This window comes from Drosophila arizonae, chromosome 3 (assembly GCF_054131065.1).
Source record: "Drosophila arizonae isolate 15081-1271.41 chromosome 3, UAZ_ARI_1.0, whole genome shotgun sequence".
NCBI lineage: Eukaryota > Metazoa > Arthropoda > Insecta > Diptera > Drosophilidae > Drosophila > Drosophila arizonae.
The window spans coordinates 322,539-334,946 of record NC_142923.1 but is presented as its reverse complement, the minus strand read 5'-3'; the positions used below and the strand labels follow the sequence as shown (position 1 = coordinate 334,946).

General features: G+C 44.9%; 1 protein-coding gene across 16 annotated transcripts in view; it reads right to left on the bottom strand.

Moving 5' to 3' along the window:
• The window catches only part of tutl (immunoglobulin superfamily member turtle), a 43,554-nt gene that overhangs the window by 21,921 nt on the left and 9,225 nt on the right, over positions 1 to 12,408 (bottom strand). For 15 of the 16 annotated variants that reach the window (XR_016269497.1, XM_089465807.1, XM_089465806.1 and 12 more), the window contains exons 3-4: positions 6,832 to 7,317; positions 3,268 to 3,389 (exon numbers count right to left, since the gene is read on the bottom strand). Coding sequence is in view for 15 of the 16 variants with exons in the window: in XM_089465807.1 (XP_089321933.1) it covers positions 3,268 to 3,389; positions 6,832 to 7,258 (549 nt within the window). In the remaining variant the exon portion in view is untranslated. The remainder of the gene's footprint in view (positions 1 to 3,267; positions 3,390 to 6,831; positions 7,318 to 12,408) is intronic. The other variant, XM_089465809.1, reaches the window with a different exon arrangement.

Genomic DNA, 12,408 nt, shown 5'->3' with positions numbered 1-12,408 from the left:
GAGAGAGAGAGAGAGAAAGAGAGAGAGAGAGGCAGAGCGACACACAGACTCGCAGGCGAGGTGCCCATAATTGCTTTCGCTCAAGTAATTGGCAGGCATGTTGCTCGTATGTCCGATTGTGGCGGCATCAAAGTTAATCGATTTATTTTTGTAATTATACTATGCAGATTTAGGAGCCGACAAGCGAGTCGAGGGCCCGCCCCGCTACTAACAACTTAATTATATACGTTTTAATAATTTTCCCAGCTGACATATGAAATAATTTGCTTTGGCAGCGGCAATCGCCCGGGACAGGACGCCGTGCACGGGCGCCTACGTCCTGGGACCCAGATAGAGCCAGATGGGGGCTGTCTGTGGTAGGCGTTCGGTAGCTTTCATATATTTATTAGAGCGAGCCCAGCCTCGACGTAGGCAGTGAAGCGGGCGCCAAAATTAATATTCGCACTCGCAGAAGCGTTATAAGTTGACTCGGTAAACATTTTTCCGCTTAATTTATTCAGTAGCAATTAATTTAGATTGCAACTAAGGCAACGCTGATGCCTCTCTTCGTGTTTCTAGCTGTCTGCAGTCCGTGGCTGCCTGCCTGGCTGACTGACTAGCTGGCTGGCTGGCTGCTCTGGATTCTTAAAGTAAGAGACGCACAAAAGTAGGCAACATAATTTTGCTGCTCGCTTTAAGAGTGAGAGTCGTGAGCCACGCCAATGCCTTTCAATATTTGAGACGATATGCGATACATATCAGGGCAGAGAGCAAACTGTTTGTTGGACTATGCGCGAGCATTGGGCGGTCGGGTTCGTCCGATGGCCTGCATTCATATGCGCCTTTGTGTATTTAATTGCAGCAGACGTATAAGCTCCGCACCGGATCAGAGTCTCGCATAAATTAAAAGCTAAAGCCATGTTAATCCCTTTAATATGCTGCCATTACTGCCGCTCGGTTGCCGTGCCACATTTTGTGGCCATATTCTGAATTCATGCCTGACTTTTTTTAAGCGAATGCCGGTTTATTTTTTGTATTTTTATCGCTGCAAAACATAAAGTTTCTTTTTGTAGTACTTATAACTTTGTTTGTGGCATTAAAAATGCTTGTAAAACTTTTAGCTTGGCACAAAAAGCAGCGACGTTATCTATCCAACACACACACCCACACACACCCACACACACACCCACACACACCCCCACAGACACACAGACATGTATGAAATTATACGTAAGCAAGTTTAGTTGCATTATTTCGCCGAGTGCTCAAAGGACGACAGCGTTGACGTCAAAGTCTGCGTCAAGCTCAGCAGGGGCAGCCGCAGCGTCTACATTTCTACTTTATTATCCTTGTGGTTTTTCTTAGTTCTTGCTCGGTTTAACTTTGCTATCAAGCGGCAGCAACAATAAAGTTAGTTTATCGGCTTGCAGCGGCTTAGGCGTGCTTTAAATTATGAAAGTAAGCTGTCTGAGGTCGCTGCCTTCAGCTCTGCAGCGTCGCTGCTTGCACTCGCCTAATGAGCCGCAGCTAACTATAGCTCGACTAGGCTAGACGCGGCCAGTGCGGCCACCTGAGAGGTTAGTTAAAGAGAACAGTTATGCAATGCATGCTGGCTGCATAACAAAACATATACATATACACATACATATTTAAATTACAGTTGTGCCGTGGCACATTATGCAAACTAAAATGAAATGAAAGTGGAATGTAAAAAAGTTAAAAAAAAAAATACAAAAAAAATTAAAATAAAAGAATTAGTTTAGTGCTTTTTAAAAATAGATATCTGCATAAGCAAAATGCAGCTTTTCGCTTTGTTCTATTTTTGTAATGGAAATAAATTGTTGCTTACTGCCAGCTATCAAGGAATTTGCAGTGCTCGTTGCAGAAGTGGTGGAGTGGTTGGCTGGGTGGTTGGGTTAGTGGTGAGGGTGATTTGTGAGTTGGCATTTCTAGTGGCATACTGAATATTTACTGAATAGGAACTTTTGGTCGAACAGAGTTGAGGAAAATACGTAATGAATCCGAATTATTTATGCGCCAACTTTGTAATTTAGCTAAGAGGTTAATTTCAAACGTATCGTAAGGCACCTATCGGAAGCATTAGCATATTTCCGCAAACTCTGTGCGCAGCTCAAAGATGGGGCCAAGTGAGTCTTCATTAGTGCAGGGATTCGAATTAGTTGCACTCAAATCTTTGGTATGTGGCTACAAAGTGTTTTTCTTTTTTTTTTTTTTACTATGAATTGCGGCTAATTTTGGTTTTGGTATGTTAGCAGTGAGAAGAATAGCTACAGATTTGTTTACAGATATTTCGATTTGCGATATTGCGAACGAGATTTGCTTAACAAATGAACATATGTGAATTTTTCTTCTCTTTCGCTCTCTTTGGTCTGATTTCTTTTTACTTTAGATTTCTTAAAAAAGCACTTGTTCTTATTCTTATCAGCGTTTGGAATTCGTGTATGTGTTTGTGTGTGTATGTGTGTGTGTGTCTTTGGTGTCAATATCTAAGCAAGCCGCTAAGAAATTGTTACCGACTTGGCGAAGCTTGAGTGAGTTTACTTTTTGGCACCTTGGCGACATGTCGAAATGTCGAAATAAAAATAAAAGAAGAAGAAGAGAAAGGAAATAATTGATAACTTATACGCATATATTTATTTATACTGCAACTGCCAATCGAGCAACACATAAAACACATACATATCAAATAATATGGACATATCCAATTCCAATTCCATCTCAAGCTAATTCATTTACACATTTATATTGCGCGGGCAATAATACAACATCAGCATGAACAATCGTGTTATATTGCATTAGCATAAGCCGAATACAGGTATTCATTATTCAAAGGACCGTTAAACACAAGTAGCGCCTAGTTTACAACAAATTTCGATTATTACGCATACGCACTGTGGAGCTAAAGCCGGCTTTTCGCCTACTTGGCACTTAATTAGTTAGTATAGCAATAATGTTGGAAATCAAGTGGAACAGAACAGAATGGAACATAAATGCAAAAACTAACCGAATATTGATTAGTTAGTTAGGGATGCTCATAAATTAGTTGGTAATTATGTATGTAAGTGGATAGTTAGTTGGGTAAAGAGTTCGAAAACGTTGAATATAGCTTGATATATGTAAGTATTTCGGTTTACTGTGTCGTTAGCATTTGTCGCGCTTTCTTCGACTTTTGTCTATCTGTTTCTTACTTTCTTTAGCTTTTTGCGTTATCAAACAACAATGTAAAAAAGAGAGTTTAGAGAAGAAATTTGATGTGTGATATCGTACCGTTTCGCTCACCTTCTTGTCCCACTGCAGGACATATGGCACTGGATGATCATTGGGGAACTCGACGTGGCAGTTGAAGACAACCCCTTCGCCCAGTATGGCCGTGATGTGCACAGCATCTTCTGCAAATGGGTAAACAAAAGATCAAAAATGTTGAGATTGCAAAGGCAGATTCTATAGTCACATATTCTTCTCTAATATAAAATAACATAAATATTATTAAATACATTTCTTAAGCAGCTAAATTAGCCACGTTTTCAGCAACGTTTATGGCACTTTTGCTCAACAACCGGACTGGAGATGCGCAGAAAGCGTTTGACATCAATTGATTGATGGGTCGAAAGTTTCGCTGACCTGGTGTGCAATATGCGTGTAGTCAATCTCTTCCTTATTGAAGAGTCCGCCCATAATACGGCCAATCCCTGGCCGATATAGAGCCCCCGTGCCCCCCGCCGTTCACGTGCCTCCATGTTTACGTGACATTTTGCACGATTTACTAAGATGGCTTGACATTTGCCTGGTCCAGTATGCAGGATACGCCGTGTCCGCTGCTATGTGGAGTAGCCACTACTGTGGAGGGCTGTCGAGTATGCAATGGCATGCCATTGACGTATTTTTTCACAGACAACGCGGTAGAAGCGAAGCGGATTGCTTCTAAATGGAATCGTTGATAGCCACATCGGTCACATGTCAAGTGGGGAGGCCATTGACGGATATTTCCGCCGTTGTAGGGCCTGAAGCCCGACCTGTTCGAACTGGCTTTGTTCGTGTTTCCAGGTTTGCAGATTTTTCATCGCAAACTTCTAGCCAGTACAGGTAGCATATCGATTACCTGTGCAGCATAACTCTGATTGGAAACCGAAGCGGAAGTTTGATTAACGAATATGTAAGCCATCATCACAACACATCATATGAAATAATTGGTTTTATAATTTATTTCTATTTCAGCGATCCCAAAACCCATTGTGGAGAGAATGGAGTTGAGTTCACCTCTCGTGCGAAGGGAAGCTCTCATCGCTGCTGTCATTTGTGTGTGAAAAGTTAGTTCCAACTTGCTTGTATTCCAATTCCAACCATCCATTGTGCGATACGTGACATTTGATTAGCGTTTGTCAGTCTCGCTCGAAGCTGGACTAACTGTCGACTGTCGACTGTCGACTGTTGTCTCTTGTCTGTCGTCTATCAACTGTCGACTGCAGTCGTCAACACTTCAAGCTGAGCTGGGCTGAGTGTTGTCCCCTGGAGTGACAGGACTCTCGCATAGTTCTTGCCCCTGGTGATCTGCTAATGTGTCGTATTTAAAGGGGAGCTGTCAAGCCTACGACGAAGCAACACATACAATAGCCAGTTGCCGTTCTCGTAGTACTGCCATATGCTTAAAGCACGCGCACGTGCGATGCTTTAATTGCCGAAATTGCTGGCTTGCCTGCTCGCCTGCTTGCTTGCTAGGCAAGGACTTTCCTGGCTCTTGGTCTACAGCGGAAATGCTAATGAATAGTCGGAAGCAGCAGAACAACGAAACGTTGCAATGCCATGGCGCATCCTCTTACACACACACACACACACACACACACACAGAGCGAGGGAGAGAGAGGTGCCGTAGGGCGGGGAGAGAACAATTAAAGACAGAGCAGCGTTGTCCGTGCCACAGACAAACTTGTTAACAAGCAGCTTTTGACAAGGCTATTGTTGTTGCCAGATGTGGGGCAGCAAGTTTTCGGATGCCTTTGCCACGTTGGATATTTGAATTTACAAAATTAATCTTTGAATGAAACGAGAAGTAAAGCACTTAAGTATATTATTATTGAGGTAGTTTGCCAAATGGCAAAAGAAACAAGTCCGAGCTCGACTTGCAGCGTACCGTACTGCACTGCACTAATACATACGCATGTCGGGTTGCACGACTCTGTGTGCGTGGACACTGGAAGTGACATGCGCATTGAAAAAAGAAAGGCAATGCCTGAGAGTAGCTGCAGACCGCCTGCTTGCCTGTCAGCCAGCCAGTCGCTTAGTTTGTCGTTCGCACACTTTATCAGTCACTCACTGGCTCGATGTTTCTTTGTATCCTTCATATTATGCAGTGAACGCTTGTTGACTTTGGCATTTGCATAAATTTCTGTTAACTTGGCCAGCTTAGGCCACACTTTGAGCATTGAAAGTAAAGTAGTAGCCGCAGAGAGTGTCGGGAGTGTAGGGGGTGTAGGGAGTGGGAGAGTAGGGACTGCTCCCCCTTCAGACGTTGCATAAAAAGCAACATGAAAATGAACAGAAACAACAGCGAATGAGTGTGTATACTATGCAGTGAACGCTCTTGAGCGTCTATTGCCCTTTGATAATGCTGCAGACAGCTCGCCCGAACCACTCGGGAGTGGCAGGAAGTAGGCCTCTAGACCCCCTTTCCGTTGGTGTTGGTGTTTTTTGTAGTCGCGCCTTTTGATTGCGTTAACATGCAAAAGTGGTCTCATTATACAATTTAAAATGTCCTCCACGCCGAAGCCGAAGCAGCCAGGCACTTGATGTCCTCTCCCGACTTGCCTTAAGTTATTCAGCAGCGCACTTTGTTTTCATGGTTTAAAGTTGAGACGCTGCTCTGGCTCTGCTCTGCTCCTGCCCGATGACTGCCGCCTGCAACTAACAGCGCATGCCATTACATTTTCCCGGAACTCATTTTGGACAACCCCACGTCGCGGCACCCGTCCCGTCCGCCCTCCGCTAACAGCCGCGCCTTGAGGCGTACTTGGCAATTGACCTTTCGACCGCGCACGAAGTGGCCATCCCATTGGCTGCCATAGAAATCCCAAGCGGATTTTCAATTTTCGGCTAAATTAATTTAATTCATTTCAAGAATCGTTACGGTACATTAAAGCAAGCCGGTCGAAACTTTCCTAGTGCTACATTGGAAATGAAATTCCCAAGTGCATGTACGTTTATCAAGCCTCATCTCCTCATCTCACCCTCTTCCTCCGCCCCTCTTTCTCTATCTCTGTCTACCTCATATTTATATGCATATATTAAATACATATATATTATATACATATATATGTACATATTTACTTGCTTATACATTCGATTCGTTGCTGCCAGCTTTGGCTGCCATTAAGGCAAAACAACCTCAACTAACTGTCAACTAATTGCCAAATGTAATCAGCTTTGCCCTCACGTAAGCCGCTTATTGTGCACCATTACATTTTCGTGAATACCTAATAAAAATGAATCTGGGCGAAGCGACGAGAAGAGCTGGCCCCGCCCAATATTCCCACATATGGGCTGATTTCAGTAACCATTCGGCGGGAGAAATTTACTACACGGAAATCAATGAATATTTCTCTCAGCCGTCAGCCGCGCTGATAATGAATTACCCGAAGAATGGAGCGGGATTGATGCCGTCGAGTACTTTATATTTGTACATATATACATACATGTATTGTATGTACTCCTGACCGACTATCCCGACTATCCAAGTTAAAGATATGGACTGTTGCTTATCTTGTAATCTATATATTTCAAAGGCATCAAAGGATTCTTGGTATCTGGCAGCATGTCAGTCCCGGCAAATTGACTTACCTGGTATATTGTGAGCTTGTGCTTTTTGTGCCAATAGGGCAAACAGACAGATGAGTGCTAATTTCAGAGTCTGTATTGATCGGCAAGTCTTAGTCGGAGTGCGAGCACAGCCGTCGACGTCCTCTTCGACGTCGTCGTCCTCGTCCTGGTGTCTTCTTCTTCTCGTTGTTTTCACTGTGAACGCAGCCGTTTTCAACGGCGTTTGGTTTAGAGTCGAAGCGGTTGGAATTGTCGTCGTCGTCGTCGTAGCTCCTCGAAATATCGATGCTACAATTGTTGACTCGGCTCTGGTACTTTCGCTGATTGTGTCTGATTGTTGTTGAGTCTGCTTTCTCGTTGATTGGTTTGTGTTTGTGGCGCACGACGAACGCGACCGGCTTAATGCCTGACACCATCGATAAGACCCAGGGTCCGCACACACGCCCATGCCTCTGGTCCCATAGTCAACGCCGCCTAACGTATCGTTCTCACTTGCACTGGCGTCATCTGTAACATATAGAAAGAAAGAGAGAGAGAGAGAAATGAGTTTAGGTTGCCTCAGGAGTAGCAGCCCCGCCAGCACACCTGGCGACACTTGAGAACGCTCTCTAGTACAGTCATCAATGTCAACTCGACAAGCTGTCAATCAGCCCTGGAGGCCGTATCTGAATCTGCATGTAGCTGCCTTGCGCCCATCTTCAGTCGGAATGCAGCGGAGCTCACAAACTTAGCACCAGATTGAAATCTTATACAAGTGCAAAGCACAGATGACAAATTAATAAACAAAGGCTCTCATATGAACACCGTCCCTGTCGGGGGTGGGCGTCCTTTATATGTACACAAATACCCGAACTCGGGAGCGTTCGCACACGGACTCGCACAGAAAGTTAAGCAGCTAATAGGTTGTAGCTACAAGGCAGACACACAGATAAGTTTGCTAGGCAGGTGAATTGAGACAGAAGACGGAGAACGGAGAACGGTGAACGGAGAGCGGAGGATAGAGACAAAGGGTGCCCCCATTAAATTGCGTTGCGCCTATACAAATAGCTGAAACTTTTCCTTGCGCTGTTCGGCATTAAAAGTTTGCGCTTTAAATGTAAAACTTGTGTTGATTGTCGTGAGAGGCCATTGTTGTCGAGTTGGCAACTATCTGAGGATCTGGGACTAAGTGTTATATATGGGCCCACTGTTTGCTGAGTAGTTAATTAAAAGGGATTGAATCCACAATTAGCAACATTCGCGTTCCCCCACAGGTATGCAACGGAATGACGCGGATGTGGAATACTCGTTCGGCCAAAAAGGTATTTTTAATTAAATTATTTGAAATGCTTTAAGCGAAATTCCCTTATACGTATGTGCAAAACTTTGCCCCTTCGCAACGGCAGCTCCTACTGGCACAACAGTCAGCAGTATTTAAGCGAGGAATTAGTGCGAATGCGAATACCTAGGCAACCTGAGTAAAAGCATAAACATCGGCATCAGCATAAAAATTCTACATACGCATATAGATGCAGATGCTCACAGATGGGGTAATATCACACACATACACTTTTCACATTTGTAAACGCAAGAAAAGCGTTTTTCTAACGATTTTCCTTCGTTTGCTTTGTCAACGCTGCACAGCGGATGGAGGGATGGCCAGGCAAATCTTTGCTTTAGCTTTACTAAATGTTGCCACTGCAATTAAGTAACTCAGTTTGCACTCTTCAACATCTCTCGCATTGGTATGCAGACGGGCGCCACTGACTGCATAGTACTCGCCCACCCCTCATTCAATTTAGTGACTCACAATAAACGGAGACATAATGTAACATCTGTGCGTCTATTTATAGAGGAAATGGAGTATACATATCTCAAGACAAACGAGCCGAGCTCGGCCTGATAGCAAACAGATATACTCGATTCGCTTCGTGGACGAGTATAGAAGCTCGAGTGCTGACGCCTGCGTGTTTGTGTGGATGGGGGCGTGTTACGGAGGAGATGACAACTCGTTCGCTTAATTTTCAATTTGTGAAGGGCTGGGGCAGCGGCATTGCGGTTACCTTTATGCGCGTCTCTGGCGGCGCTGTATATAAACGTCATTAGTGATCTTTTAATGCATAGCTTAATACCCCTGACGAGAGTGAAAAGCAGACAGCAAACAATAAACAGCAGCCTCAGTATTGGAATGCCGAACATTAAATACCCTTGCTGAAATTTGCATGCAAGTTGCTTACGGCTTTACCAGTAATGCGAAGCACATTTTGTCAGAAAGTGATTATGCTGTTGCTAGAGAAGCGTAGAGTGGGCCGCGGGGTGGAGCCATGGGGCCTGGGAAGGAGTGAAGTGTGCGAGAGACTGTGCCGGAATGCTTCGGCAGGGCCGGGTGGGGCTCATACGTCGACTTAAATCCTTTTGGCATGACATGTAAAATTTTAATAACGTCAAGCATTATGAAAACTTTTTGCGCTTTGGCATTATGACAAGTTTATTAAAACGGAATTTATTTATGAAACGTGTGTGCGCTTCGAGAACGGGCACGAGAACGAGTGGCCATTACCTGGCTCCAGCCCAGAACCATCACCATCTACCCCATCCGCATGAGCCAACGGCCCACAAACCACTCAGCTAGCAACAAAAATCACATTTGGCTAGATCTAAACAGTTGCGGCCTGACACACACACACACACACAGACACAAAGACACAAGCAGGAACATCATGGCAAAGCACAACTAAAATAGAACAAAAGCCGGAAAAATGATTTCCCTTATGACTGAATTTTCATTACCGAAAAACCCGCCATGGCGTATGATTCCATTTGTAAATCAGCTCAAGTTGAGCCCGAACGTCGCATAATGGACGCCAGATGCCGAGCGATGGACGGCGGGCGAAGGACGGTGTATTTGATGGCCACTGTGGCGGCCATCTTTGTTGTGGAGGCGGCTAACAATGACAAATCAGCAGCCGAACTGCATTTGCTGCTCACACGCACACGTAGCCGAATGCAAAGCAGTCCATATGTGTGGGGGCAATCATTAAATGAAGTCCGATGCCTGCCGGAGAGCGGCCCAAGGATGTGGATGTGGATGTGGATGTGAATGGCAGAAATCAGTTGATTGGTTCGCATGGCGTTGGCGACTGTGCTAATGCGAGTGTGGCTGCAGCATGAGATTTCATAACTAAATGCTCGGCCACATCGTTGTCATTGAAACGTCCAGATGACAGAGGTGGGCCCATCAGCTCGTCAGCCCGTCAGAAATCATCTCTCTGGGACCTATGGAAGGCATTCCAATGAGTTGGCGTTCGGAATGAAAAGCATTTCAATGAGCTGGCGTTAACGCACCACCATTTTATTTTTGTCTGTGTGGCGAGCACTTTATGGGATCCGTTTCCGCTGCTGCTGCTGCTGCTGCCCGCTGACTGCTTCCAAAGAGCAGAGTGCGGATGCGGATGCGGCGATGAGTAAAAGCTTTTGGTTGACTGCACACTGAAGCAAAAGTGGGCAGCGGTCAATTGGGCGGCCAGCGAATTACGCGGCTCCACACATGATCTTTGACTGATGGCTGCTCGCCACACATCCATCCATCCGTCCCATCTAAAAAAATTTAATTAAAAATCCTCGATGGGTCGAGCCACTTGAAGTGAACCTTTTCTGTATTTATATAGGAGCGCACTCACTCCGCTCGTTCTCTGCTTTGAAATCTAATTAAACGTGCTCTACACAATTTACTTAAACACAAACCCTTGCAGCACAGACAACATCTTCAAATCAACACGACAAGGGGTCCAACCCACAAAGAATTACAGCCTCGCCCTCTCTGTCTAATAGCTGCGAATGGCTGTTCTGCTGCGACTCCTTGGGGCATTTCGTGGGTGTGCTTGTATGTGTGTCTAAGGGCGCGATAGTGTGCACTTAAGTACAAAACAAAATTTGAACAAATTTTAGCTTATTGTGTTGCAGCTGCTGCAGGCGACTCCGAACTAAGTGATGCGAGGCCATATATGTACGTACTTAAACATGCCCCAAAAATACAAAAATACAACAAAAAATGCCCGAGGAAAACCACAAAGGCATCGGCCCCAGCTCCGGCAACACCACCACCAGCACCACTACGAGCACTAGCACAGGTCCCAGTCCCAGGCGCTATACCCTGTGAATGTTGGGAGTGCCTAAGGAGAGAATCAAGAGGACTCCATTAAATATATATGTATGCATCCTTGATCAGGAGGATCTGCCTAGACTGGAATTTAAAAACTTAAATAATTTTCCAAACTGCATTTATTACAAAATATAAAGTCGGGGCGGAGCAAAAGTACATTTACATGGATTTACACTTTTCGTAGGGTATTTACTATTGCAGCGACCCCAAGTCAGTCGAGTCTCTTGGTTGTTTTCGCTTTTAGTATTGCACATACGCCGCATTGGCCGGAGTTAAAACTTTAATGAAATAGGTCGTGCACTTCTGCCGGCTGCCGCCTCTAGGTGGGGCAAGGAGCGCGGAGACTCAAGCGTGTTAGCTTGTTAGCGCATAAGGACAACAGCAGCAGCTAACAAGAGGGATAACAATAAGAACAGTCACCATGTATATTATTTGGGTCGCGTGTGAAAAAAGACTAGAAGGCAGCCACACTGCGGCACATTGTCATCTTGCCACGGCAAACATTAAATTATCTTGTCAGCTGCCACTGTTGCCGCAGTGCGTCCTTTTTGAAATCTAGAATCTGGCGCAGCTTTATTTCAATAAATACGCGACTGGAACTTCGAGACGTATAAACTCTGTCATTAAATTAATTAGATCTGATTCACTGCGGCTGCAGTTACTTGCCGGATAAAGGCAGATTATGTTACCCAAGCTGAGTCAAAAGTTGCCGTGGGCGAAGGTAGCGGCCATTAAAATATATACAGTCGTTTAATTTTAGAAAATGTATCGTTACCACAGCGGCAATTAGGGCTACCCTCGGCCATTAGGCGAGCCGTACCATGTAACAGCAAGCACGTTGTAAACGGGCGCAGCCGACTACCCAATGCTCGTTCATACGGAATATATAATTAATAAATTTATGTGTGGCGAAGGAGGAGAGGTGTGGGTGAGATAGGGAGATGAAGCTTGCATATTCAAATGATATAAGAGGGTCAGAGGGTCAGTACCTATATACTCATTTCACATTGTGAGCGAGTGCACAAGTTCTATGGAAAAGCAAAGTCAATATATCATTATAAAGGCACTTACACTAAATGATCTAAAAAGAAATGCGGCCAAATAAGCTGACGACCCGGCTAGGTCGGGCAGACACAGCAGCCATGTTGCTGGCCTCGTAGGAATCGGGAGAGCGAACGATAACAGCAGCGAGCACGAGAATGGGACGAACAGAGGCCATTGTACAATTTTAATTGCTCTAAAATGTTGTAATACAACACGAACCACAAATAAATAAAATTTGCTGACATCAACAGGATGTTTTGCGGGTTCCTGTGCGGAGCGAGCGTAGGCAGAGTGGAGCAGGAGCAGGCCGTAATGGTCTAATGACTGGCTTTGAAATTTAATTTGGTCGAAATGGAGACAGAGTCAGAGTCACAGTCAGAGCCAGTGGAACACATTGCCCTGGCTAGCCTTGC